This window comes from Phasianus colchicus, chromosome 16, assembly GCF_987193195.1.
Source record: "Phasianus colchicus chromosome 16, bPhaCol1.hap1.1, whole genome shotgun sequence".
Classification (NCBI taxonomy): Eukaryota; Metazoa; Chordata; class Aves; order Galliformes; family Phasianidae; genus Phasianus; species Phasianus colchicus.
This window is the reverse complement of record NC_143451.1, coordinates 2,093,358-2,120,439: the sequence shown is the minus strand read 5'-3', so window position 1 is coordinate 2,120,439 and position 27,082 is coordinate 2,093,358. Positions and strand designations below refer to the sequence as shown.

The following is a 27,082-nucleotide window of genomic DNA, read 5'->3' as shown; positions in this document are numbered from 1 at the left end:
CGGTCAGGCGTACAGAGCCAGCTTTTGTCAGCCAGCAGGCGGGAGCGATGTGTGTAGGGCAGGGAGCAGAGGAGGAGGGCACAGAATTAATCCATTAAGACTCAATTTTAAGTGCTGTTAATGCCTTTAAAACATCCAATGTTCTCCTAACGTGCCGCATCTCTCCTGAAAGGAGCGTGGAGCTGGAAAGGGGCAGACATGTCCGCTTAAATCGACAAATGCCAGTTTGGAACGAGATACTCCCAGCAAGGGGAGCGGCTTTAAGCCAAAAGACGGGCAGTCAGGTTCGATGACAGATTCTCTCTAAAGGGCGGCGAGGCGCCGGCACCGCCGCCCACAGAGCAGCGGACGCCCCAAGCCAGGCGGTACCCGAACGCGACGGGCGCCGCAGCGGCAGCCACACCCCGGGGGAGCGGCGCTGACAGCCCTCCCGCCCACGTGACCGCGTCTGGCCAATCAGCGCCGCCGCGGCCCCCCGCCCCGCGGGGGGTGCCGTCCTGTCCCGGCAGGCCTTGCGCGGCGGCGGCGGTGTCGGTAAGATGGCGGCCGTGAGTCTGAGGCTCGGAGACTTGGTGTGGTGAGTGTGGTGCGGGCCGGCGGTGGGGCGGCGGGGCGTGAATTGGGCGTGCGGGCGGAGAAGGCGCCTTCCGCGGTGCCCGAGGGAGCGGCGCTGAGGCTCCGCCCGGAGCGGCGCAGAGGCGGGCGGGGCGGCGGCGGGGCTGCGCCCGGTTCGGCCGAGCGCGGCGGTGGGGCTGGGCCGGGCGGTGCCACCCCGAGGCCACGGAGAGACCGAGGCCCTGCGGCGGGGAGGGACGGGCTGGGGAGGGGTTCGGGAAGGCGGGCGCTGAGTTTCGCCGTTCCTCTTCACGCCGCCCCCGGGGGATGGCAGCGGCGGCGGTGGTGGTGACGGCTGCCGGGTTCGGCATCGGGGGCAGCGGGGCTCGGGGCGGAGTGGGGCAGCGGGACCGAGGGGCGGTCATTGATTGCTGGGCTGGAAATGCGGTCTCCTTCCGAGAGGAGCGAGAAGGAAAATAAGTAAGCGAGTAAGGTGGTGAACGAGTGCATCAGCCAAGCAGCACAATAACATGGGAAAGCACCTTTTTGTTTTTTTTGCAGGTTAGGATGTTCTCCTTGAAGCTCACAGAAGCTCCTTCCCTTTGTCACTCCAGTTTTACCTTCCAGTAGTCGAAGAGCTGTGGTTTTGTATTTCCCGATCGGGAGAACTGAGGGGATTCCTTCGAGGCCTGTAAGCACTGATCTCCAAGTGCTTGGAGAGGCTCTCTTGAGGCTCTGCTTCACCGGACAGGTTAGGGCTTCCTGTAGGGCCTGCAAGAAGTAGCTAATCCCCACCACACAGGTTTGCATGTTTGTCTCAGGTAAAAAGAAAGGTGTGCTCCTGGCTGTGTGACAGCTGCAATTTCTCATCTGAAAAATGGACAGTGCTGTGAAGCTGTTTAATATATCCAAGAAAGTAAATAAAGCTTCTTTTCAGCACCATTTGCTTCAAACAGGCATTTGGGCAGTGCAGTGCTCTTGGTGTTGGAATGCAGATCGTCCTGCTTTAGTTTTGTACGTGACAGACTAGACAGCTACCATCCCTGGCACCATTGCAGAAGATCTATAGCAATGAGACAGTAACATACAAAAAGCTTTAAGCATCTTGTTCAGCACACGGACGGAAGCATCAGTTATGAGCTGTGAGCTTGGTTAAAGCTCTTGGCAGTAGCTCTGCCTGATCATCGCTACAGAATCTTCTGGGTAACATTCCCATCTCAGGAGGGGCTGGAATGCCTCTTGTTGGGAGTTTTTTTGCTTAAGAGTTGGCAGACTCTACAGATTCTCTCTTGCTTTCTTGCAAGGCACCAACCAAATGACTTCTGTGAGAGTACTGCAGCTTCTGTAGGTGGGAAGGGTAAGGTAGCAATAAAGCTGGCATGTTGTGATCTAAGGCTAATGTCTCTTCTGCTCCTCTGTGAGAAAATAGTTTTATTTAGTTCCTGTAATTGAAACACACACAAGTGTAGGAAGTAAATTTTTCTGCCTTTCTTTGGGCTCTTTTCTGTCTTTAGCACATCACCACCTGTGATGGCAAGCATCTGAAAAATGTGACAGTGGAACACCTGGTGTCGGGGTCCTGCCAATTAGTGCTTCCCTGTGAGAACTTCTAAGAATCTCAGCTGTCTGAGCTGTAAATCCATCCCTTCTGTGCCTACTGGACTGCTCTGTCCTGAGGGATATAAGTTACCAATGTAATCTTTAGTTTGGTTGCCTGCATCACTGCTTATCTCAGTTCCTTGTGAGAGAATATCCAGTCTTACAGGAGAAATAAAAGCTGTAGCATCCAGTCTTCCAGGCAGTAGCTGTGCTGCTGCTGGTTCTTCTGACTTAAATTCTGATCGTGCAGCCAGCTCATGCAGACTTTATAGAGGCTTAGTTCAGGTACAGGTATCTGTACCCGTGTCGAGTGCTTGCGCCTTGCCTGTCACGGTAGGTTTTGACTATAAATTGTATTTCTCAGTATGAGAAACATGATGTAATAGAAAGAGGTAGAATTGGGATGTTGTGGATTTTTCTTTTTCCCCCCCGTCTCTGTTCCTGCTGCCTAATTCTTCCATTTCTCCCTAGGGGGAAGCTGGGTCGGTACCCACCATGGCCAGGAAAGGTGAGTTGGGTTTTTTGTTGTTGTTTTCTTGGTGGTTTTGTTTTTCCCTCTGCACAGACAAAGCTTTACCTGAAAGCTTTTCAGTTCGAGATTAGTGTTAGTTTTTGCTTTACATTTTTTGTTTTTTTATATACCATCCACATGAATCTGAACTGTGACCCAACTGGGGTTTTAATTGATGTAGAAGTTCACTCTGTCACTGAGCTGTTAGCTCAGGTGTGATGAAAAGCAGTTCATCCAGCACTGGAACTGATTGTTTTCCCCAGACCAACCCCTGTCAACTTCCAGAAAGCATTTCTCTTCCCTTCCATAGTAACTTGGTTAAAATAATAGAAATAAAGAATCTGCCTTCAAGATACTGTTTTAGAGTGGTGGTATTTAAGTAATAATTACAGATGTTGAGTGTGTTTTTTTAAATTTGTTGCTGATGAAAGTCCAAAAAGATTTTAAAATGGCACTTTTTTATAATTACCATTTCCATTGAAGGACTTTGTTTTTATTTTTGGTGTATGTATGAGGTGTGAGGGTGCTCACACAAAAGCATGCCACAGAGGAAAATGCAATTAATGCAGCTGACAACCATAAACGTTTAGTTTCACTCCTGTCTTTGGATCAGGTTAAGTCCAGGCTCCCCTGTGGTGTCACCTGTGTGACAGTGGCTGCTTTTCTCTTCACCACTACTTCACGCTTTACTTGCAGAGTAGTTTTCTTATTAAGAATATAAAATATAAATGGTTAAGGTAGCGAAGTGGAACAAGTTCCCTTAAGTGCCATTTGGACTGATAAAGTTAAGAAAGATTCCTGGCTTACCTATTGGGAATAGCCTTGCTAGGGATTGGTGCTGATGTATAACTGGCATTTGTTTTTTTTTTTTCAGTCTGCTGCTGCATATCTAAGGGTATATATGAGGATACACATTGAATTATAGCAGATTCAAGTTGTCTTCGTAGTTAGCAGTAAAAATAACTAAAAATCTGCAAAAATTCGAATGCCAGATAGTAAAATCAGAGTATGGTCTTTCATTATGTACTTTATTTTAACTTTCACCTGTAATTGCCTTCAGATTGTTAATCCACCTAAAGATCTGAAGAAACCTCGTGGAAAAAAGTGCTTCTTCGTGAAGTTTTTTGGAACAGAAGATCAGTATGTAATGCTTGTTCTCATCCCATGAAAATGCTGCTTCATGTAACATGTTTGTTATTTTTTTTCATGGAAGAAAGTTTTCCCAACGCAGCAAAGCGTGGCTTTGTGAGAGTTTCATTGATCTACTTGCAAAGAAATCCATCTCTTAGTGCATGCTGTCGCCTCTTGTGGGTGTATGAAGGCTGCAGAGACTTCTGTACTCGGTCACATTAGGGTTTTAGTTGATGATGGGAAGGGAAGTTCTTGGTAACTTGCCATTTTTAGGGGAGTAGGTGTGATATGACTGAGTTAGGTTTTGGCATGTAACTGTTTGAGAAAGGTGCAGCTAAGGGCATTCATGTACTGCCATGAAGAATAATGTGGCTTTGTACTTGCTACTCCTGATCAGAATGTATTCTCATGCTTGATGACTGAAAACATTCTTCCTGTGCTTTAGAAAGGGTTTGCAGCATTGGACTTTTGTAGGCTCCCTTTTCGCACAGCTGAATTTGTTGATTCCAAACATACCTGCACGATGGTATTTACAATTTGGAGTAAAAAAGCCTGAAAACTTGCCTTTTGTGAAGCTGAAAATTATTTTGCTGGTTTTCACTTTTCCCCTTTGTTTGTTGCTATTTGGCATTAAGTCATGTGATAGGAGTCATTAAGTCATGCAATCCTCCAATCATTTGCAGAATTTTAGAAAACACCTTATTTTTGGTGGGAACAGAAGTAATGAATTGAGACCAATTAATGGATGCTTCTTAAGGAAACTGTTTTCAATTGAAAAGATTTTAAGCAAAAATAATTTTAAAATATCAGTTGTCCATTTCAAGGCCTGGCTCTGGGCAGCCTGGTCTGGTGGTTGGTGACCCTGCACGTAGCAGGGGGTTGAAACTAGAAGAGCATTGTGGTCCTTTTCAACCCAGGCCATTCTATGATTAAGAAATGGAATCTGTACTTGATGGAGCAGAAATGAGTGCTGCACACAAATAGGAAGGTTTGCTGGATCTGTGGTAACATAAGGCAGGTGAACATTGATTTGAAGTCAAATAATGTTTTTTTTTTTTTTTTTCTTATTAACTAACTCAAGCTCTCAAAGTTCTTTACAGAAAACTTCTTTACAGAAAGGGTTGTTAAGCACTGGAACAGGCTCCTCAAGGAGGTGGTTGAGTAACCATCCCTGAGTGTGTTTAAAAACCTTTTGGATGTGGTGCTCAGGGACATGATTTAGGGGTGGGCTGTTAAAGTTAGAGGTAGTATGGTTGGGTTGTGGTTGGACTCGATGATCTTGAAGGTCTTTTCCAACCTGAACAATTCTTTGAATCTAAGTTGAGGAAATTGACTGTTTCTATCCTGTTAGCTTACTCTTGATTTTTGTATTTTGTGTTTTTGGATCAAATACAGAGATGTTCTGTATTAAGAAAAGTTTGGAGAAAGTGGTTGTATGTCTTAAGGTTGTGTCACTGAGATGAGCAGTTTGGTTGCAGGTGAAGAGTTCAGACATATAAGCAGCTGGGGTTTACTCTGTGTTTCTAGATTCTGGCTTGGGAAGATTCAGCCATCTCACACAGTGGTGCTGAATGCACACACGTGTAGGGCTGCCCTTCGCACCCCTGCTGCTTGTGGGATTTAATTAATTCCTGCTCCATGATTATTGCTCAGAAACCTTCTTGCTTTGTCTTGCATACTCTGTCTGAAAATTGATTAGAAGTAAATACTGTCTCTTTTGCTGCCCCTAAAAATAATGTTTTTAGACAGGAGAAAGAGAATCTTGTGTACCTGGGAGTTTTACTGGTGTTAGAACCATGAGAAAATCCTTATCTCTGAGCAGAGTCACAAAGACTTTAAATCATTTCACTTTAAATGTTGATGTTGGGAGGAAAAATCCTTTTATTTTGTGTAAGTAAACTAATGTGTTTTACAAATACCTTTTTTTTTTTTTAAGGTGTATGTAAACAGGGAGTGGAAATACCAAACTGACAAAAAATCACTACATAATGAACAGAATTAGAAATGGGAGGATGCAGAGCTCCTGTCACTGGCTGTAGTCCATGGTCTGATGAATACATAGGCCTGTACTTGTGTTCCAGTGTGTATTGCTCCTGTTTTCTTGCATTTACATCTTTCTGCCCCTTCCAAGTTGATACCATTGATCAAATTTCATGGATCTTCTGTTACTGCCTTGCTGTGCCAACGTTTAACAGATGGGTGTTTGGGCGTGAGCCCTTCACTCATTGTCACCTTACACAGGTGAAGGCGGTGCTTGGTGGTGGGTAGAGTCCTCACAAAGCATTGAGGGTGGTTGCCAGCCAGTTTGTCAATGATAGGTAATCTCAGAGCGTGGATGGTCTGTTTTCTTCTGAGGAATTCTGAAATGCCACCATTTCAGGCTGGAGAAAGGCTCTTTCCTTCTGACTTGCATGGTTACAGTTTCCCCTACCAAAGATTAAGGAGAAAGCTGCTTAAACGTGAGAATTGATTTGCAGTGTGAAGGCACATCTGTGAGCAGAGTGGTTGAGTGAATGAAAATGTTCTGTTTGGCAGTGCTTTTGCTGTAGTGTATAGATAGGCACTGGTTATTCTTGAAATCCTGAATGAGTTGAGGTACAACTGTAAAGAAAATTCACTGCTTTAGCTGTAACCTTGGACATGATATGTGCATAAGGTATACATGCTAATACTGGCTTAGTTTGATGCTGCAGTGATGAAAAGAATGCATTACCTGGAAGGCTCTGTGTAGCTGCAGTGAAAGACACAAAAAGGAGAGTAGAGTGCAGTCCGACTGCTCTGTAAGTGTTGGCTTTTGAAAGTTCCTGCTGAGCTCAGAGTTCTGTTTGTTCAGTTGGTAGAGTTGCTCTGTTGATTTCAGGCTGGTAGATTTTCTAGAAGAGAACTATTTTTACCCATGGAAAAGGAATTTGTTTTTTGGTTCAAAGTGTGACATATGCACCTGTACTGTATGGCAGAGCGGGCCACCTAGATGTTCATGTAATGTCCATGTCCTGTTCTAACTGATTTCCTTAGTTGTGGTGCACATAATCATGAAATGCCTCTATTAACTTACTTTCCAATAGTGAGATTTTCTGAGTCTGTCTGGACTTACCTTCCTGAGTATCTGTCCTCAGAGTGACTTCACATTAAAATGATTCTTCATCCAGAATCGATAACAGCTGATATTTCCAGCCCAGAGAAATGACAAGTGTGCAACAACATTCAGTTATTGGAACTTAAACCTTTCTAAATTGCAATGGAACTTTGACCTCTTATCAGCGTTTCTAGCTGTACTTCTTAGCCTGGAAAATAAAAGGAGCTTTTCCAAGCTACAGTCTTGTCACATGAAACATTGGTTCAGCATTGTAGTAATTGAGGGCAGTGGTGTAAGAACTCAGAAGTTGGTGTGCATGCTTCTTTCTTACTGTTAGTTGGTAGGATGACTAGGCTGGCAGGCTCATAGTCTGTTAATCTTCCATAAATTCTCAGTGCATTCCATCCAGTTGCAAATATTCTTAGATTTCATGGCCTGTTTGGAAACCGTTCGACTTCTTCTAAGCTAACTACTTAACTGGAAGCAGCAGGAAGTCTTGCAGGCTGTGGGCACACACACACACGCTGTAGAAATGCTGTGATAGCCATATAATCTTGTAAGTCACGTATCAGAGTCTTAATAGGTAACTGGAGCAGCCCATTCTTACTCAGAACAACTTTTTGAAGCATCAGTACAAAAGTAAACAGTCTCACTAGAAGTGCTGGGGTTAGGGGTCACTTCCTGTCTGCTACATCAAGGAAAAATGGGAGGAAGCTTGCAGTCCAAGGTAAATAGAGTCATCTGCAGCCTATTTGCATTAGGCCCAACAACTTCAGCACAGACTTCTTTCTTCCCATCCTCCATACGCTGCTGTTATGCCAACATGTTTGCTCTTCTTATGCCACTGTTCTCTCTGTCTTCTTAGGGGGAGAGAAATTATTGGATGTAGTCTTTATAAAACATTCTTTGAGATCCTGACATCAGAAGACATTCGAAGTTTGTCAGGTGTTGGATGTGAATATAAGGAGCTTTGGGAATATAAGGAGCCAGAGGTTATCATAGAATCATAGGGCGGTTTGGGTTGGAAGGGGCCTTCAAGACCATCTCATTCCAACCCCCTGCTGTAGCAGGGACACCTCCTAAAGCCCAGGTTGCTCACAGTCCCACACAGCCTGGCCTCCAGGTAGTGGTAGTAGAGTGCTTCCAGGCAGGGGACATCCACAGCCTCGGTGGGCAACCTGTGCCAGTGTCTCACCACACTCACAGTAAAGAATTTCTTCCTGATATCTAGGCTAAAGCTACCCTCTTCCAGTTTAAAACCATTTCCCCTTGTCCTCTTGCTACCTGCCCTTATAAAAATTCCTTCCTCGGCTTTCCTGTAGGCACCTTCAGGTCTGGGAAGGGCTCTGAGGTGTCCCTGGAGCCTTCTCTTCTCCAGGCTGAACAGCCCCAGCTCTCTCAGTCTGTCTTCACAGGGGAGGTGCTCCATCCTCTGATCATCTTTGTGCACTCCTCTGGACCTGCTCCAACAACTCCATTTCCTTCTTGTGTTGGGGGTTCCAGAATTGTACACAGTATTCCAGGTGGGGTCTCACAATATCAGAGGGGCAGAATCACCTTCATCTTGTTGGTCACACTTCTATTGATGCAGCCTAGGATATGTTTGTCATTTTGGGCTTCAGGGACACATTCTTACTCGTATTGAATCTTTCATTCTCTCACATCCCCAAATCTTTCTCCTCAGGACTGCTCTCAAGCCATTCTCCACTATAGGCTGAGCAAACAGAGGGTTAGCTTGCTGCTGTTTTCAGCTGGATGTAGCCCATACAGAGCTCCATGTTGCTGTAGGCAGGCTGCTGTGTGCCAGAGCCAGCTGGAATGTTGTTAGACATCTCTCAGCATAGTGCCATAGCTGAACATTACTGTAGTCAGAACTTCTTGGCCCTTTGCTGCTGATATCTCCAAAGGTGTATGTCCACTGTACATTTGTCATTATTACACGCTTTTCTCAGCACTGACCTGCTGCTTGTTCTTCTGCAAAATACCCCTTCCTTTTAGTTGCTCAGCTGTATGATTTAACGTAAATGAGATCATCTTTGTGCTTCTTTTAAATTTCCTTTAAAAACTGTATGTAATAAATCAGAGAGCTCAGCTGTGTGATTTTACTCGTCATCATGCCAGTACTGATGAGAAAGTTCAGCATTCCATCACAAAATCCATCTTGATTTTCTCCATCTGGCTTCTTGTGTGCTAGCTAACACTGGCTACTTCCAGGCCCAGGCTATTCTCTTGTGATTTTTGAAGCTGGCTGTGTTAGCACTTAGTGTGGGCCTCTCAACTGGCACAGTGTAAGCTTTGCAAACTTTCCCATGCTCCAGTAAGTAAAAGAAATTTGGAGGTAGTGCCACCGTTCAGCAGAGCTAACTGTAAGTTTTGCCAAATGTGGGTGTATGTGCAACTTCTGCCACTTCCATCTCTCCAATTTTTCAGGCTGTCTTTAGGAATTGATATCTTCAGACTGGAAAATGGCTAAAAGCAGCATGCTTTAAGGCCTTGTTACCTGTACCAAGCTCATACAGTGAATCTGAATCTGTTCCCTCTGGCTGTGTTACTTCTATGCCACCATTTTCCATGCTGCTCTTGGTCACATTCACACTTAGCTCTGCTTCCCCACGAACATTTTTGTTTGTTGTTTATGATTAGAATGTGGATTTTTTTAAGGGTTTTTCTAGGAATGCTATTTTGAAAGGGCATGAAGAGATTAGCAGAGAAGTCTGTTACTAAAATGTAGATTTTTAACACCTTTTTCACTTCCTATTTAACCAATTCTTTTTGGGTATTGGATGACTGTGCCACAATATGAAAACAGTCTCATCTTAAAATATGTCAGCTTTAGTAATGTGACTTCACTTTTTCTTTTCTAGGATGTTCATTCATTGCTGAGTTGTAGTTCCTTTTAAATGTTGCATCCTGGAGACCTCTTCTATAAATAATAGCTGTGAGGTCATTGCTTAACAAAAAAAAAAAGAGATCCTTTCCAGAAACATGAATGAGTGTGTTTGGTGGAAAATGGTTTAGTTTTCAGCTGTCAGAAACACACAAGTGCTTTATGGACGGACATGCAGTGTCAGAAGACACGTTGTACCTTACAGAAGGTCCTCCAAGTGGGTGGCACACAAAGGATAAACTGGAAGAGACCCTTTTTGTTTATCTTCCCCTGAGGCAGCGCTGAAGGCTGTTCCTTACTTGTGAGTTTGCCTTGGAGACTGGGTGATTGCAAGTGCTAAAATGTACCTTCTAAGCCAGGGAGCAGAGAGCTTTGTGCTTCAGGCTTTCTCCATTCCAGTGGAAAAAGTAACGGGGGAAATAAAATAATAAGCATGTGCAGTGAAAAGGCGTAGTATGTGCAGATAGAAAGAAACATAAGAGAGTGCCTTGGAAGAAGAGACACTTCTTATTCTGTAATTCAAATCTGGGAACAACACTTCATGTGCCTTCTTACAGCATACTGACAAATTTTATGTCCTTTCTATACACAATGGAAAGACTTAGTGTGGGTTGATGTTGCATAGTACCCAGGTATGTTTTGTCCTTCAGAGTCACAAAAAAGGCCTTTGCATCTCAGTGAATGTTAGGATATGTCACTGTGAAGTTTGGGCATGTAGGGGGGGTTCACTGAGAGTTGCTGACTGCAGACTTCAATCTGAAAACAAACAATTTGACTTTCTATAGCATGTTAAGTCAGTTATTACAAAGATGATGTAAACTAAGCAGAAAGATTCAGCTTGGTGTGCAAGAGAATACTGAGTTCTGTTTCCAGGCAATGACAGAATCGTGGTGTAGGCTGTATGGCACCGTGGAAAGGATGCTGCTACTTCTGCAGTCAACTCTGTCAGGGAACCTTAACTCTCCCCACATGAGGCACAAAAAGTTTCAGTCTATCTTCAGCGAGCTGATTTCTAACTAGAAATAGTGGTTACTAGAGCACAGTGTGCTTGAGCAAGGGATTGATGACTTTTAACAGCACTGTGAACAGATTAATACTAGGGGCTACCAAATACAGAGGCATGTGATTGTGGATGTTCCTCCTGGTGGTACAGGAGAGGTCACTGGTCAGCCTTTGTTCTGAACAGGTGCTTGTGATCACATCTAAGGGCTAGTCTGCTGATGGAGTATGTCAGTAGTGCTTAGAGGGAGTAATGCTAGCAGAGGAGTGTGTGTAACATGAGGGAGAAACCAAGTAAAAGTGCCAGAAAAAAGTTCTCAGTGAATGCAGACATTGCAGTCCTTCAGGCTGTGGAAAGCTTGTTATTGATTGCTCTGGACAAGAAATGTGTCTCTATTTCTAGGAGCTGGGTGGTTGAGGAAGCTGCTGTTGGAGAATATAACCGATTTTTTTCTCTATTTCAAGTGCTTGGATCAAAGTGGAACAGCTGAAGCCTTATCACCTGCACAAAGAGGAAATGATAAAGATTAACAAGGGTAAGCGCTTCCAGCAAGCCGTGGATGCCGTGGAGGAGTTTCTTAGAAAAACCAAAGGCAAGGACCAGGTGAGTGAGTGGGTTCTTCTTTATCATGTGCATAAAAATAAGTCTTGGAGTAAATGATGGTGAAACGTGTTTTTGTTTAAAAGGAGTTGATTGCTTCTGGCAATTTGTTGGGGAGGATTTTGTTTTCATTTTCATCTTTTTTCCCCCCAATTTTAAATTTTTATTTTTTCTTAACCTTTCCTCTTCCCTGTTCAGTCTTGTCTGATGAGGGGTGAAAAGACTTGTTACGCTGATGGAGAAACTGAAGAGGCTGATTGATCTGCTTTGAATTCATAAATCAATCTTAAGTCTTGGACTTGGATGTGATAGCTACCAATCTTACTGTTAGTGGAAGTGCATGCGTGTGTATGCACTCCCACCTGAGTCTTCAGATGTCCTGTTCTGTTACTCAGTGACTCAAAGTGAGTGTTTTTACAGGTGAACTAACAAGGAACTTCACTCACCGACTTCAAGGGGCTAGCAGTCTAGTTTTCATGTTCCCATGCTGTTGGTTTGCCTCATAGTAAACAGCATGGCGGTCCTTTGCATCCTTGGTTTTGCATGAAAGTCATTCTAGCTCTTCTCTTCTTTCCTTACTGTCTTCTATTCTGTAATCTCTCAGGCATCTTCCCATAACTCCAGTGAAGAGAAGAATCGGCGTAATTCCAGTGAAGAAAGAGGCAAGCAATCTGCTGGTGAAGAGAAACGCAAAGCCAGTTTGTCTGAAGGGAAGTTGAAGAAGGGCACAGGGGAAGGAAAAAAGAGGGTCTCTTCTGTATCGTCAGAGAGAGGATCAAAGTCACCTTTGAAAAGAACCCAGGATCAGAGCCCCCGAAAGCGGGGGCGTCCACCCAAGGATGAGAAGGTTTGTGTTGTGCATGTCCGCCAGTGCCCTCTGTGGACTTTGCAGGTGGACTTAGGGATGACTGGCACCTTAACTAATAGGCCAGTGTGAAGAATATCAGTTCAGTATCAGTTTTTTTTTAAGCTCTTCCGTGTTGCTTCTTTTAGACCAACTGGCTGTCGGATACCTTTGACAAGCAAGTTGTTGATTCTTCATGTGCATTTTTACTATTTAGTTGCTTTGAGTGGCTCTAGTCATATCTTTGAGAGGGCTTTGAGAGCTGTCTCATGAGACTCCACCTTCCATCTTATCATCCCTCAAATTCAGCTGATGCAGGATTAGTGAGGAGGTGTGGCTCTTCATCTGATTTCTGACTTTTCCCATCTCATCTGCTTTATATGATTAAGTGATTTATAGTCTCTTAACTTCACCCTCTGTGCTTACTGAGGGTGGGATGTTCTTAAGGACTAAGGTGTGAAGAAGAAATTCGTGTAGCATGGGAATAATGCACCAGAAGAACTAGTTGTATTCACTTCTATGCTATAGAATATATTTCCATTCTCCATTATAAAGGTCCGGCACTGGAGCATTATTATTTTATCCTTGTTACTTCCCTTGTTTACTTCTGTGTGTCATGACAGAAGCAGTAGCCAGCAATATTTTGTCTACTGTTGTGCAGAGTACCCATTTTTATTTATTGTGGAGCTCCCTGTTGTGGTCCAGATCTTTCTTGTCCAAATGGATAGAAATTTCAGTGGATTACTACAACACGTGTTCTTCACTGGAGACAACACCTGAAGACTGTTGGGAGGCTTCAGTTGATGCACCATGCTACAACAGTGTGCTTGCTCACCACTGCTTCAGAGGGACTGTGCTACTCTGTGCCTCGCTGGCTTTGCTTTCAGTGTGTTTCAGGATGCAACTCAAAATAGTTGGTTTCCATTCCCTGAAATGTTACAGGATTGGCCTTAACAGGTTGAATAGCAAACTCTTGATGCCTTGGTGGTAAAAATGAAGCCGGTTGTAAGAGATACTGGCTTTTTTTTTTTTTAAGCCAGTTTCTGTTAAATCACATCATGTGACAGAACCCATCAGTTTCTCCTTTTGGGGGGAATTGGAAGAAGGAGAAGTTGGATGCAAAGAGGTGAATTACTGTTAATTGTAAATCTTTTGACTTGACTGCAGAAAAACACTTTATGAGCACCTTAGCTTACCCTTCTGAGATGTTATAATCACGTCATATCTTTGAATGTATCTGCTATGATAAAGCCCTGGACCATTTTTTCCCTAATGTAAAATGCTTTTTTGTCTTTGAGGTAAATTCAATCCAAACTAATCAAAATGAATGGTGGGGGAATTCCAGTAGTGCTGACACACTGCATGCTTAGTTTTTATTGTATGAGCTGCCTTAGGGTATTAGAGAGAGCTTAGAGTGACTTAATTATGGCACTAGAAATTTTTACTGGGAAACTGCAAGTGGAGTGGCTTCAAACAGCTTATCACAAAGAGTTTGCCAGCTAGGGGATGAATGCCTTGCTGCAGACTGTGAAAGTAAGCTGGCTTCTGTAGGAAAGTAACTGTGCAAGTTCTGAAAGGCAGTATACTGATAATTAGAGAAATCACTGTGAAATTATAACAGCACTGTCATAACACTTTTTCAATCCATGACATAAATTTGAAATCATACATTCTGCTTACCTGGGTCTCATAACTTCCCAGAATTATTAGTGCTAGGGGGAAGAAAATGTTTGTCACTGGTCTGAATTACTGCAGCGTTGGTATTTGGGATGTATTTTTTCTTTTTTGGTTCCTTTGTTTTGTTCAGTCACAGTTCAGCTACCTTTCCAAGCACTCGGGATGCATAAAATTAGAGGATTCAGTTTTTACTGAGGCATGGTCTATCTAGAAATGCCCTTTAGGCATACATGTTCATTCAGATACTCTCATTTTCAAGTTTATATGGATATTTTCAAAGGACCAACATGACTACTTATGTATATGAGCAGATTTCATCCTTGCTTTGCCAGTTGAAGCAGCAATATGGTCTTCAAAAAGAGAGTTCTAGTGTACAGTGGCACTTTAAGGTTGGAGGCTGATATCTAAGTTGTCGTTGCTATCAGATGAAATGTTTGCATCAGTGTCAGTTACCTCCAGCAGCCTTGTTCTTCCTTGTTTTGTAAACAGTGCTCATCTCTGGTGGTTCTTTGTGGACACTAAGGCACACTGTGCATTTGCAGGAAGTGCATTTCATTTCTGAATCTTCATCTCAGGAAGGTCTAATACAATATAGAAGCCCTGCATGTTCTCTTCATAAATCATAAAGATCTATGTTTTAATCTTTACTTGTGGAAATAAGGATGAACAGATCAAAATTTAACAACAGTAAAATAAAGGTGCTTTAAGGATCGTGGTGACATGTTAAGGAATGGGAAACAGTCCATGTATGATTTCCAGTTTCATGCATTCTGGAAACTACAGCAGGTGTGACTGTATGAGGTGCATACTTAAGCAGGTTTTTGTTTTCCTGCTAACAGGTAGGCTGCTGCCTTTTTTAATGACAGTGGAGGATGAGGAACAGCTCAAACATCTGTCTGACTGTAGTGATGTTCTTTACCCATTTGTTTAGATTTTTGCATCCACCAGAGGGAAATGCTGGATCAAGTTTGTTCATTTGTTTCTCTCTCATTGCATGATTACACAAGTGTGATAATTTCTGTTACAGCTTCTGGAAAAACTGTTCTTCATATGTAACTGGTTGAATTTTGTTGTTGACAGTTCTTGTTTTTTGTTCTTGTTTTTTTTTCCACTTTGCATCACCTGTGTTGATAATACACCTTCTGCTTGGAATATTACCTCTTTGTGGAAAGGCATGCATAGTGCTTTTAAAAACTGTGTATGTGCACTTGCAATCATTTTGCTGTTACCAGCCACTTAGCCAGTTTGTAAGCTCTTTTCTGATCTCCCTTGTATCTTCTCAGGACCTCACAATTCCAGAGTCAAGTACAGTGAAAAGAGTGATGACTGGAACAGTGGCTGGATTTAAATGGCCACCAAGCGTCAGTGAGGTGAGAAACCCTGGGCTGGCTTTACAGCATAGTTCTGCAAGCTTAGTTCCTAGCTGAAGATGGTGTAGAACCTTTTGTTCTACATTAGTAGAGAGTGGAATTCTCTCTTAAAGTGCTTTCTTTGTCATTCTGTAGCATAACAAAACTGAACAATACCTTTGGGCAGCTAGTAAGTATGTTGGAAAGTGAGATTTTTGTCCTTGTGAAGCAGTCTGCAAATTCACACCTAACTTGCTGCATGTGTTTTTGCACTTCTGATTTCAAAAATATTTCTGTGACTGGCTTTCCAGAACTGGAAGAGAAGACTTGGATAGGCTCTCTGTGTCTGGATAATGTGATATCGGATGGTTTACTTCAGTTTCCTTCATAATCAGCTTTTGGAAATCTTTCATTTTGTACTTAAATAATTAAATGATCAAGCACAGTAAGAAGAATGCAACTCTAGGCTAGTGCTTAGAGTGTTCATTGGAGAAATGAACTCTCCAGATGCCCATCATGTGACTGCTAAGATTAATGTTCAGCCACTACCCACCATGAGTATGTTTTAAGGAATTCCTTGGAAGCTGGAAAGAGTTTTTGTTTCATTAGGAGAAGGAGGTGGGATCTGGGACTACGGATAAGAAGGAGAGGCTACTTCTTCCCTTGTTAATCCTGCTGATAGTTTTGTTTTGATTTTCCTGCAGAAATTGAGAAATAAGGGATGTGACTTGAATGGCTTTGCTTTTGGAAATGAAACACAATGTAAACTGCTACATCAAAACAAACTGCTTCATACAGCTGTCATGCATTAAATATTTCCCACCTGAAGTTGTTATTATGCAGCTTGGGAGAACAAGGGAATAGTGATGTGGTTGCTCAGTGACACTCTGGGAATGTTTCTGAGTCTGTACTTTTTCTCTGTAGCCTGTGAAGGACAGTGATCCACACTTCCATCACTTCCTGCTGAGCCAGACGGAGAAGGTGAGGATTTGGCAGAGAGGATAATTCTGCTGATTGCTCTAACTTGGCATCCTGCCCTTTGCTGGAATGAAGGTCTAAATACATAACCAGCTCTGAATTTCTCTTCTTTGGGGCCTAGTAGCAATGAGACTCTCGTGTGCGATCTTACCATTTGGTTACTTTCCAGCATTTAGAGTAATTTGGCACTAAGGACAACAAATAGTTCAAGACATCAAAGATTACCTAGCACCAGCATTCAGCAGACTTGTTCTGTTAAATTCTGCAGATTGAATATGAAGGCTGGAAGGTGATAATTTACTAATTACAACCCTGTTATATGTTTGATGGTTGTCCTTCCAATTTCTTCATCTGGATGAATTTGTTAATTAACTGAATGTGGCAAGACAGTTGCCCCTACCTAGAAAAGCTCCATGTAAAATGTAGCCAACTTTAGAGTCAGAAACCATGCAGGATTTTATATTCAGCCTGTGAATGTCAGGAGGAAAACAAAATATCAAATTAAATGAAAAAACAGTTTATATCTGGCTGAGGATCTGTGCAGAGACAGATTAAGAGCAGCTCAGAATAAGCAGCCTGAGCAGGAGCAGCCTTCACACACTGCTGTAAGCCACGTGCTGCCTTAGGTTAACAAAAATGCTTTGCTTCAGCAGCTACAGTGACATAATGAGCGCCTGCACGGTGCTCTGTGGCAGGCTATAGAGATCTGTGTTCTTTGATTCGGATGTGAGAGTGAGGATATGCTGTATCCTCAACGCTGGAGTGCCTGCTGTGTGAACTACAGAAAGGATTTTGTAGTCCCTGCATCAGAAAACAGTCTGAATTGTTAGAGTAGGGTAGGAAGGGGAGAACTTAGTATGTTACAATAGGGTTTTATTTTCTCTGTTTGAGGGAAGCCTGAGAGCTTTCCTGTGCTGCAGATGGTGTGTGGGTGAGCTGCCTGTTTTCTTTGTAGTGAGGATATGGTCTGTTTGCTCAGCAGAGCAAATCAGCACTGTCTTTCCCCTGAATGCTTTGTTTTATCCATACAGCCAGCTGTCTGCTATCAAGCCATCACAAAGAAGCTGAAGGTTTGTGAAGAGGTGAGACAGATGTTTGCTTTGATGGATTTTCTGTATTATCACAAGGACTGGCAGTTCCTCCAGAGCTGTATGGTCTTTTTTTCTTCCTCCAGGAAACAGGATCCACCTCCATCCAGGCAGCAGACAGCACGGCAGTCAATGGCAGTATCACACCCACAGACAAAAAGTAAGATCTCCAACGCACTTCAGCCATTTCCCTTCCTTTTCTCCTTTCCATCTCATACATGCGGCCATTATCCAGCTTGTCACTGAGAATAAATAAACCTAACATTTCTCTCTAGAGATCTCCTCTGTCCTTGTGTGAAACACTCATTTGGGTGGAGGTGGGAGGGAGGCAGCTAAAATCAAAACAGGAGCTGTACTGCAGGAGAGTTTAGAACAAGGTCTGCCCTGGATGTACTTGCATCTCAGTGCTTTCCTGCAGTTGCCCTTTTCCTGCAGGGCACGTTGCAAAATATGAAGAAGCAATATTTCTGAATGCCATGTGGGGCAGGGCGATAAAAGGATATCTTTCTCCAGTGGTGCGTGGCAGTTGACTAGGGCTGTCTGGTTGCTGCCCTGAGCATTAGAAGGCGAGCGGAAGAGGGAGGTTCCCAGCACAGGAGCTTTGCTATGCAGCACGTGAGCTTTCTGGTTTCTTCTAACGTCCCCGTTCTCCTTTCTAGAGTGAGACGAGCCTCACTTGAGCTTCCTGTTTCACTCTGTAACTTCCGCTGTGTTCAAATTGCACTCAGGCCTTGCTGTTTGCCGTTGGGGTCATTTCTCATGGGATATAAATTCTCAGCTGTACTCACGGGGAACCAAAATAACAATGAAGCTGTTCAGGTAAAATAGTCTCTCAGGAAAGCATGGCTCAGAGCTGGGTTGGGAGAGGGAGAGAGGGAAGGTCTGTTTCAGAGCTTTGTGAATAGATGGACATTAAGCTGTTGAAAGAACCTGTAGTGACTTGTGATCTGCCTGAATTAGTTTGCTCTAACAAAAAAAGTAATGGTTGGGAGAGTACAGGTGACTTGAGAAAGCCGTAGTGCAACTGTAGTATGGCTAGCTATGAAAAATTACCTTTTGGGAATTGTGAGGCTGAGGTTACATCAGGCGTGTAAGTGAACAATTCAGAAATTCCTACTATTGTGGGTAGGTAAGAAGCTTGCTGCAGCAGAGACTGCCAGAGAGTTCCAATTACAGGTAATTATGGAGATGAAACTTGTTACTTTGTTGTCTTTTTCTTGAAATGACGGAGCAAAACTCTCCCCATCTTAGGAGAGGGAAGGCAGCAGTTATCTGTGATTATCACTCACGTTGACCTGTACAGGACTATTACAATTTTTTTTGTTGAATTGCAGCTGTGGAGAGGTTTAGACCTTTGGACTGTGTGAGATGCATAGTACAGTAGTTCTTTCTGAGTTTTACTGAAGTAAAAGTAGTAATGTATCATTCAGTAGTACAAACAAGTCATTGTTTGTGTGACTTGGTTCAAAAATCAAAAAGTAAATTAGAGAAGCACCTGCTGATCTGCAGTTGACCTCTTTCTTCAGTACAGCGATGGCTAGCAGCAGAAAGCACAAGAGCAGTAAATTTAATTAAAAGCAAACTAATGAAGAACAAACAGCCCCTCAACCTTTAGCATTCAGCTACTCTTCCAAAGCAGACTTGAGTCTTTCTAGAGGAAATTGTTAGCGATGCTTAGTATGCAAAACAAACACTGGCTTGCTGTTAAGCACAGTGTCTTCCCAATTTGGAAGTCCTGTTCTTGCTGTGGCTGCGTTGTAGTCTGGTTTTTGCTGGTTGTGCTCCAGGTTTTACTCCTGATCGCTTCCAGGATCAAGGGAAGCTGATGGCAATTGCTTATCTGTTACATAATCCCCTCCCTGCATTAATGCTTCTTTCTTCCCTTTAGGATAGGATTTCTGGGACTTGGTCTGATGGGAAGTGGCATCGTCTCCAACTTACTGAAGATGGGTCACACTGTCACTGTCTGGAACCGGACTGCTGAGAAGGTAGGCACATACCTTAGATAAAGATAATACTTTCCTTTTTTAAAACATGTTCCTACTACCTCTAGTCACCAATCGCTGGTGCCTGGGAGAGGATGCTCAAGAAGCACAGGTATGTTTGCCGCCTTGTTTTATTATTATTTCCTGAGTGCTTGTGGGTGGCCACTTCATACTAGAAGCTGTGAACAGTTCCCACCACGTTGCTGTTGCAGCTTTGTGTCCCTGTTGAGGATTGCAACATAAAGTTCTTCCTGGGCATACTGCTGATTCAGGTAGCTAAGTCATTGTGTTTTGGAGCTTGACAAAAGGACCACGTGCTGGGAAGTTGATCCCAGGAGTGGTGTGGTGAGATACTCTTCTTGACCACAGCTTCATCTAAGCATCCATTGTGCTGTTGGCAGTGGCTGAAGATTCTGTGGCAAACGTGCTGTGTCATGACATGAGACCAGGTTCCTTTTCAATGTTGAAATGGAGCTAAATGGCTATACAGTTGTATTCTAGCAACTGTAGTGGAGGAGGAAATGTGCACACGTCAATTGTATTGTAAAATAGCAAAGGGTTTTTTAAGGATGTTTTCTAACTACAAAACAAGGAGATAGGGTGGGAAGGAACTAAGAATTTGGAACAGCAGCCCTTTAAAAGCCTTTGTCAGTCTCAGCTGTGCATATCCTGTTTACTGGTCAGCAACACCTTTTGTTCTGTTTACCAGTTCTTTTGTACTCCTCTCTCTTAAAAACTGCAACATTCAATCTCTTACAGTTTATCACCTAAGCCTTCTCTCTTGTGCATTTGTTTTGAAGCTCTTCTCTTGAGGGTTCAGAAAAGCTACAGAGGAGCCCCTTGGGTGTAGGAGATGAACCAACAAAACCCAACTTACTGAATTATTAATATATTTGACTCATGTTGAGTCTGGCAGTAAAGTTTGTTTCATCAAAATGCTAGAGAACCCATTTGGTTTGTACTTAATTTTACTTACATTTCAATTTGTGACTTTTGCAGTGTGATTTGTTCATCCAGGAAGGGGCACGGCTGGGAAGAACCCCTGCTGAAGTTGTCTCCACCTGTGACATCACCTTTGCCTGTGTATCAGATCCAAAAGCAGCAAAGGATGTAAGGATTAGCTCTTGTTCTTCCTCCACCGTTCAGTGCTAGTTCTGATTCCTACTGATGAAGGTAGCCTGGGTTATTGCAGGTGCTGGGCAGGACAAATACGTAGAATTGTTTCCCAGCAAAGTCATACTTACCTCTCTCCCTTTTACTCGCAGAAAGATAATCCATGGGGATTGGGTTTTGATATCGTTTTAGAAGACTACACTGCAGTGCCAGACTTTCTTGGACTTGAGGGTTTGAGTTTCTTTGCAGACACCCTATTGCTTTACCGCTCTTCTGTTCCTCACAGCTGGTGCTTGGTCCGAGTGGAGTGTTGCAGGGGATTCGACCAGGGAAGTGTTACGTGGATATGTCCACTGTGGATGCAGATACAGTCACAGAATTGGCCCAGGTAATCACCTTAGCGGATCCTCTAACACTTGTGATTCAGTAGCAGTACTGCAGTACTTGTTTCAAGATTTAAGCTGTTGATGATACATATGTTTTGTAAGATTTCTTGACTTCTTCTAGGGGAGACTCAAGTCTCAAGCAGGTGAGACAGAATGAATTGTCACATCTTGACCAGTGAACAGAGCTGGATAAGATGTACTCTGATGATAGCGGCAAAGCCTCTGGATTTGTCAGGGCTGTCAGGTGGCACCATTGCAAACTGCCTGCTGAGTTTTTAACCCTATGGAACTATTAGTATAGATTTGGTACAGATTTGGTGTTCTGTAGCAAACAGGAGGAGGAACACTATCTGGATGTGTAAGTGTCCATAAACTGATAAAATACGTGATCTTATTTTAGGTGCCCTGGTTATAGGGAAGGAGTGCCTTCATATTTCACTCTGTAGAAGTTTTTGAAGGGAGGATTGATGTAAAAGTGTTTTGATTTATTTCTGGCGTGGCATTTTTTATTTCTTCCTTGACATTTTGATTATCATCCTCAGCCCTTAAATGAGTGTGTTTTATTGCAGAAAGAAGGGAAGATAGTATTGGAGAAGTTTTAAGCAGAGATGATGCAATAATGCATAACACAGGAATTTGGAAAATGCATAGTCACACATATTAGTAAATGTCTGGCCAAAGAGTTCTGTCAGAGGCCTTTCATCTTTGGGGAAGAGGAGTTAAATACAAAGTAAATAATCTGTGAGTGCTATGCTTCGTGTACAGCTTCAGCACTGTTTCTTGGCCATTACAGGGTGCCATGGTAGAAGCACGTAAGCTCAGCTGCTGGAAAATATTCATCATTAAGATAAGAAATGTTGCTGAGAATGAAGGCAACTTTTATGCTCAGGAACACCTTTCAGTGTGTCATGCATAATGTTAGGTGTATTACAGTGCTTCCCTCTCCTGTTTTTGTGTCTAAGCTGTTTGTGCTTTAAAATTCTGTCCTCAGATAGTGCTCTTGCTGTGCTGCCTATTCAGGATCAATGCCTGCTGTTTATGCACTGCTAACCAGAGATACTATTTTTCCAGGTGATAGTGTCCCGGGGTGGTCGCTTTTTGGAAGCACCAGTCTCAGGAAATCAGCAGCTATCAAATGATGGGATGCTTGTGATCTTGGCAGCTGGTGACAGGGGTTTATATGAGGACTGCAGTAGCTGTTTCCAAGCGATGGGGAAGACCTCTTTTTTTCTAGGTAACTGAAACACCAAGAGCCTGATAGCAGATTCTTAGTCAGTGCAAGGACTGGGGTATTCAGGAAGGAGTCAGAGGCATATATATCATCTTTGTATGCTGTTGGCAAGAAGGACTGGCTGTTTTTGTCTCCATAGGCAGTACGGGAAACCAGCCCGCTCCTCTGGAATTCTGCCAACTTCAGAGCCTTCAGACTAAGTTTTCTTCTTTGAGTATTGTCTCATTTTGGAGAATCTGTGTTGCTTTTTATTTTAAAATGATACTTTGCTTTCTCCTGTTGTTCAAGTGCATGGGAAACAGCTAAGTTTTCCAAAGCCTGTAAGGAGAAGGGGCAGCTCTAAAGTGTTTGGGATCAGTATGGAAAGCGTAGTAGTGTTAATACTGCGTGGGGTGGGGGAGCAAGGTTGCTGCATCTGTTCTGGAGGAATGTTCAGTGCTGTATTTTGCTTCCAGGTGAAGTAGGCAATGCTGCCAAGATGATGCTGATCGTGAACATGGTCCAAGGCAGCTTCATGGCTACAATAGCAGAAGGACTGACTTTGGCTCAAGTGACTGGTCAGTCCCAACAGACCCTTCTGGATATCCTCAATCAGGGACAACTTGCCAGCATCTTCCTGGACCAGAAGTGCCAAAGTAAAGTTCTCTTTGTTTTATTATAGGACATTTGTCACAGTCTGCCAACATTTCAGTTAATGAAGGAAGGGAGGGAATCATCCCAGCTTCATCAGCCTAGGATTCTGAGTGCTTTAAGCATTCTGAAAATGAACAGTTGAGTTCTATTCGTTAACCTTTATAGACAGAGACTCTGAGAATACATCTCAAGCTCTGCATTGTCTGCAGCCTGCTCAGGTCTTGAGTTGACAGTGATTTCATTTGGGATGGGGTAATAAGTGAAATGGAGGGCAAGCTGCTTAGAAATCTGAGCTCACTTTGTCAGTGGGCAGAAGTGGTGGGATGAGGATACAAAGCAGAGAAACAGAAGAGCTAGAAGCAGTGTTCCCAGTAATCACCATGGGAAAGGGAGATTTGGTGTTAAATTGCATGACCTTGCAGTGTGATAGGCTTGATTTACTTTTGTCATGCTTACTTTTTTTGCATGCATTCCTCTCAACAGATATCTTGCAAGGAAACTTTAAACCTGATTTTTACCTGAAATACATACAGAAGGATCTTAGATTAGCTATTGCACTGGGTGATTCTGTCAACCATCCAACTCCTATGGCAGCTGCTGCCAATGAGGTGAGTGTTCAGATGTGTGTTACTCAGTGTTTGTTCAGTAGGCGGAGTTAGAGCTGTTTGTCACCAAGGGACAAAATCTAAGAGTTATGTGCTGTCTAAGAGAAAGGAACAGCAATTGAAATATATTCTGAGTGGGATGGAATTTAATTTCATTTGATGGTAGAAGCTCTTACAGTATTACATCAGTGAAAACAGATGACCTAAAGAAAACCTGGAGTGTTCTGATCTGTGCTGGTGAATTTATTTGAAGCACTGTGCAGTTTTTTGGTTTGTAGTGATCAGGAAAGTAATTTTTCTGCTAGGGAAAGACTTCTCATAAGAGCAGGCACTGATCCTTTTCTAATTTCTCTTCTCTAGGTCTATAAACGAGCAAAAGCGTTGGACCAATCAGACAACGACATGTCTGCAGTGTACAGGGCCTACATCCACTAGGCTGCACCATTCTTACTGTTAATACTATGATTATTGATTAATATTATTATGATACTGGGTTTTAACTCTGGACCAGTCCATCTCTGTCTCTCCATTTCCTTTTATACACAGACTTTGAGATCTGCCATGGAGGCAGCTGCTGCGGTCAGCCTTCCCCTGGTGGCAGAAGGGGGGGAGGAGGGGGCTCGGATTGTTGCAGTCTAATTAGAAAATCCATGCCATGCACTGACAGTCATGGAACAGAACAGTGGCGGCTTGTTCAGAAGCTCTGAGGCAACTCTGATTTCTCAGCAGAAATCTGCTGCTTGGCTGCTTTTATTTTCTTCTTTGTATGCTTGTCCAAGATGCTGTTTCTAACGATCCCCTTTCTCCTTTGCTGTGAAATAATGCGTGTGTTGGACTTTTTGCATCAAGGGGAACAGGTGACTACATCCCATCTACCTGTGAATATCTGTAAAGTCCTTGGTCCCAAGTAAGGTGAGGAGCATTCCTGTTTGTCACCCATGTTTGAGAACAAAGCACCTCCCGTGGAGGAGAATGACAGTTCCAGAAGGTAATGGGGTTGCATGCAACACTGTCTTGATTCTGTTTCTTTTTAAACTTCCACCTCCCCAGCACCTTGATGGAGAAATTCCTCATATTGTTGAGAACAGATTGCATCCAAGTCTTCCCCTGTACAGACAACTCTAGCATAGGGAACACAAACCTTACTGAAAATGAGAGTATATCAGTGTAACTAAGTGTGGCCTCCTAAAAGGCTAATGGCAGCTGCCCACCCCACAAACAGCATGGGAGCTTCACACAGACTTGCATAAAAAGCTGCAAGAGAAACATTTAGCTTAAAATTTAGCCAGAGGTGTTTAATTTGGTGAAGGAACAAACTTTAGGGGGTTGCTCCTGGCCTTAGTTTGTGTTGCTTTACTATTTGCTTTCTTTTTTTTACCCTAAGAGTCAATAGTTACAAAGGTGTCTTGGATTGTAGCAGTGTCACAAGCAGAGTGATGAGTCTGAAAGGTGTGAGAGGAATGATCGTGGTGCCAAGAGATGGAGGCTCCTGATCTCCTTCCCGTGCTATCTCTGGCCTTTTCATGGTCATTTTATCTGTTAACTTGATTGCCCATCTTCAAAGGTGGGTGATAATTACCTACCTCACAGGGATATTTCGTGTAATGATTAGTGATCTTTATACATGTCAAATTTTCCGTAAGTATTCTTAGTGTTACTTCTCTGAGAACAACACTAGCACAGCATGAGAATATTCCCTGTACTTGTGACTCTGCTTGTGGCCGGGTACCAACTTCTAGGAAGACTGGTGGGTGTAATGGGAGGCTAATACTGCTGCTGAGCTGTAGTCTAAACATGTGAGACTTGAACTGCAGAGGCCAAAGCTGAGGAGCAGAGATGATCTCTGTTGGTAGCAGAGCAACCCAGAGTCCAAAGGATGCCTGTTTGTAAAAAATGCACAGAGCATGTTTGTTTATTTTTAACCTCTCAGTGTTAGCCTTTTAGGAGGATTCTTCCATTTTAGATTTGAGAGTTAGTAAAATGCCAGTAAGAAATGTTATTAGTCAAAGTCGCTGCTCAGTGGCACAATCTCCTTCCTTCGTTTGGGATTCTGAAAGGAAAGAAAGCAAATTAAAATTAGACCATGCTGCTCTAAATCCTTGAGGTCTGCCCCTCTCACCATCTTATTTTTCTAGGAACTTAATGGCTATTTATGGAAACTTTCCTGTGGCTTAGGATTTCTTACCGATCCTGCTATCTGCAGCAAGTGTATATGGTTCAGGGGCACCTTGTTAAGAAACAGAGGAAGCTACCAGGTTCTTTGTTGTGAGACATGACATCTAACATCTAATGCTGTAAATGTTACTTTGGTGAATATTTCTCCTGCTGCAGTCACTGTTATTTGTAGGCTAATACTGTGTTACGCATTGTCCTGTGGCAGACATCTAGTAATAGATCTGTTGGCATTTCTTTGCCCATTTGTCAGTGATATCTCTGAGCAGTATTAGTTATGCACATGTGTTTCTTTGACAATACAACTGTCATCCTGCATGTAGATATTCATATTAAAGGCACATATAAGTACCCAGGAAAACTGCCCATCGGCCTGCTTCTGACCTTTACACATTTCCCATCTCACAGAGCTGTTAGCATCAGCAGACCTTGATTAAACACATTGCAGTTAGGAAATCACATATTCAGGGCATCTGCGGATAGTTGTGTTTTGGGGGCAGGGGATAAGACCACGAGTCTTGTAGCTTGAGGTGTGTTTGGGAAATAAGGGAGTGGGAGGTGCTGTCCCAGACCCACTGAGCACAGAACTGTTCCAGGTCAGTGCAGCAGACTCTTGGAGTAGATTGAAGAATGGGTCTGAGCGGGTGTCATCAAGGAGTGGTGTCGTCATCTTTTTACTCCGCGGTGCCTCTGCAAACTGGGAATGCAAGAGGAGCTCTCAAGTCTCATGACATACGTTGCAAAGTGTATTCAGAGAACCATCCCTGTGAGAGGGATCCCTCAGTGCTGCAGGTCTCGTTTCCCAGAACTGCTGCCTTTCTCAGAGCAGAGGTGGTTCTTCTGTGGGCGCTGCCAGCCGTTCCTGCAGCCTCTGGCTGGCTTTGTGGGGGGCCAGGAGTGGGGCACAGAGCTCGGGAGTGGATGCAAAGCAAGGAGGAGGGGTTAAATGGTGGAGAGTGGGCTGTGGCAGGTGCTGTGTGAGGCTGACGCATTTCAGTCTTGCTCGGGTTCTTTTATTTATGTGTGTAGCCTCCGAAGGTGGATCTTGCTCTGTTCCTAGGCCTGAGGTCCGGGGAGGGGAGAGCTGTGGATTGAGAGATGCTCTAATAAAAGTGGCTAGTCAGTGTTGTCTTAATATTGTTGACAATTCTGTAAAGTTCCTTTTTATGAAGATTTGTTTTAGCAAATTGCGGTTTTTTTGACTCCCTCCTTTTTAAAGAGACAATGTGACACTTGTGAGAAGCTTGTAAGAAAAGCAGTTTCTTTTCTCCTCAATGATAGATCCTATCGTTAATTAAGGTTGTGAATTTTTATTTTTTGCCTTGTTTTTAATTAACATTTGTCATTCAGAATAGGATGTGTGAAGATGTTTAAATGGCAAATCAAAAAGATTTTTTGTGCAATTAACAAAGCTACTGGCAAAAAGAATAAAACCTTTCTTGGTAACACGACGTTGTTGTGGCCGTTTTTACAGCCTGTCCCGCTGCTACGTCAGCGCTGGAGAAGGGGGAGCGCTGCTCCCACCATCCCAAATGCTGCTGGCGGCTGCAGCACGGCACAGCCCTGCGGGCGCCATGGCCCGGCCCCGCCCTGCCCGCGTCACGTCCGCGCCTCAGTCCAGCGGGGGGCGGGACTAGGAGAGGGATGGCAGCCAATAAGAGA

At 43.4% G+C, this 27,082-nt stretch overlaps 1 protein-coding gene across 5 annotated transcripts; it reads left to right on the top strand.

The window, feature by feature from the left end:
• The first annotated feature begins 425 nt into the window (after positions 1 to 425).
• GLYR1 (glyoxylate reductase 1 homolog) lies at positions 426 to 25,657 on the top strand. 5 transcript variants are annotated; one of them, XM_031595435.2, is made up of 17 exons: positions 454 to 577; positions 1,117 to 1,246; positions 2,626 to 2,662; positions 3,726 to 3,805; positions 11,224 to 11,362; positions 11,964 to 12,206; positions 15,164 to 15,250; positions 16,154 to 16,210; positions 17,239 to 17,289; positions 17,382 to 17,455; positions 19,184 to 19,283; positions 20,280 to 20,390; positions 20,680 to 20,781; positions 21,851 to 22,013; positions 22,466 to 22,645; positions 23,127 to 23,251; positions 23,609 to 25,657. In XM_031595435.2, exons 5-17 carry the CDS (start codon positions 11,276 to 11,278, stop codon positions 23,681 to 23,683), a joined length of 1,455 nt encoding a protein of 484 aa, XP_031451295.1. In that variant the 5' UTR covers positions 454 to 577; positions 1,117 to 1,246; positions 2,626 to 2,662; positions 3,726 to 3,805; positions 11,224 to 11,275; the 3' UTR covers positions 23,684 to 25,657. The 5 variants fall into 5 exon arrangements, with proteins under 5 accessions (XP_090007318.1, XP_031451296.1, XP_031451297.1 ...); XM_031595434.2 differs by having other exon boundaries at positions 1,117 to 1,306; XM_090151192.1 differs by lacking the exon at positions 1,117 to 1,246 and having other exon boundaries at positions 426 to 577; positions 20,280 to 20,392; positions 20,685 to 20,781.
• The last annotated feature ends 1,425 nt before the right edge of the window (positions 25,658 to 27,082 follow it).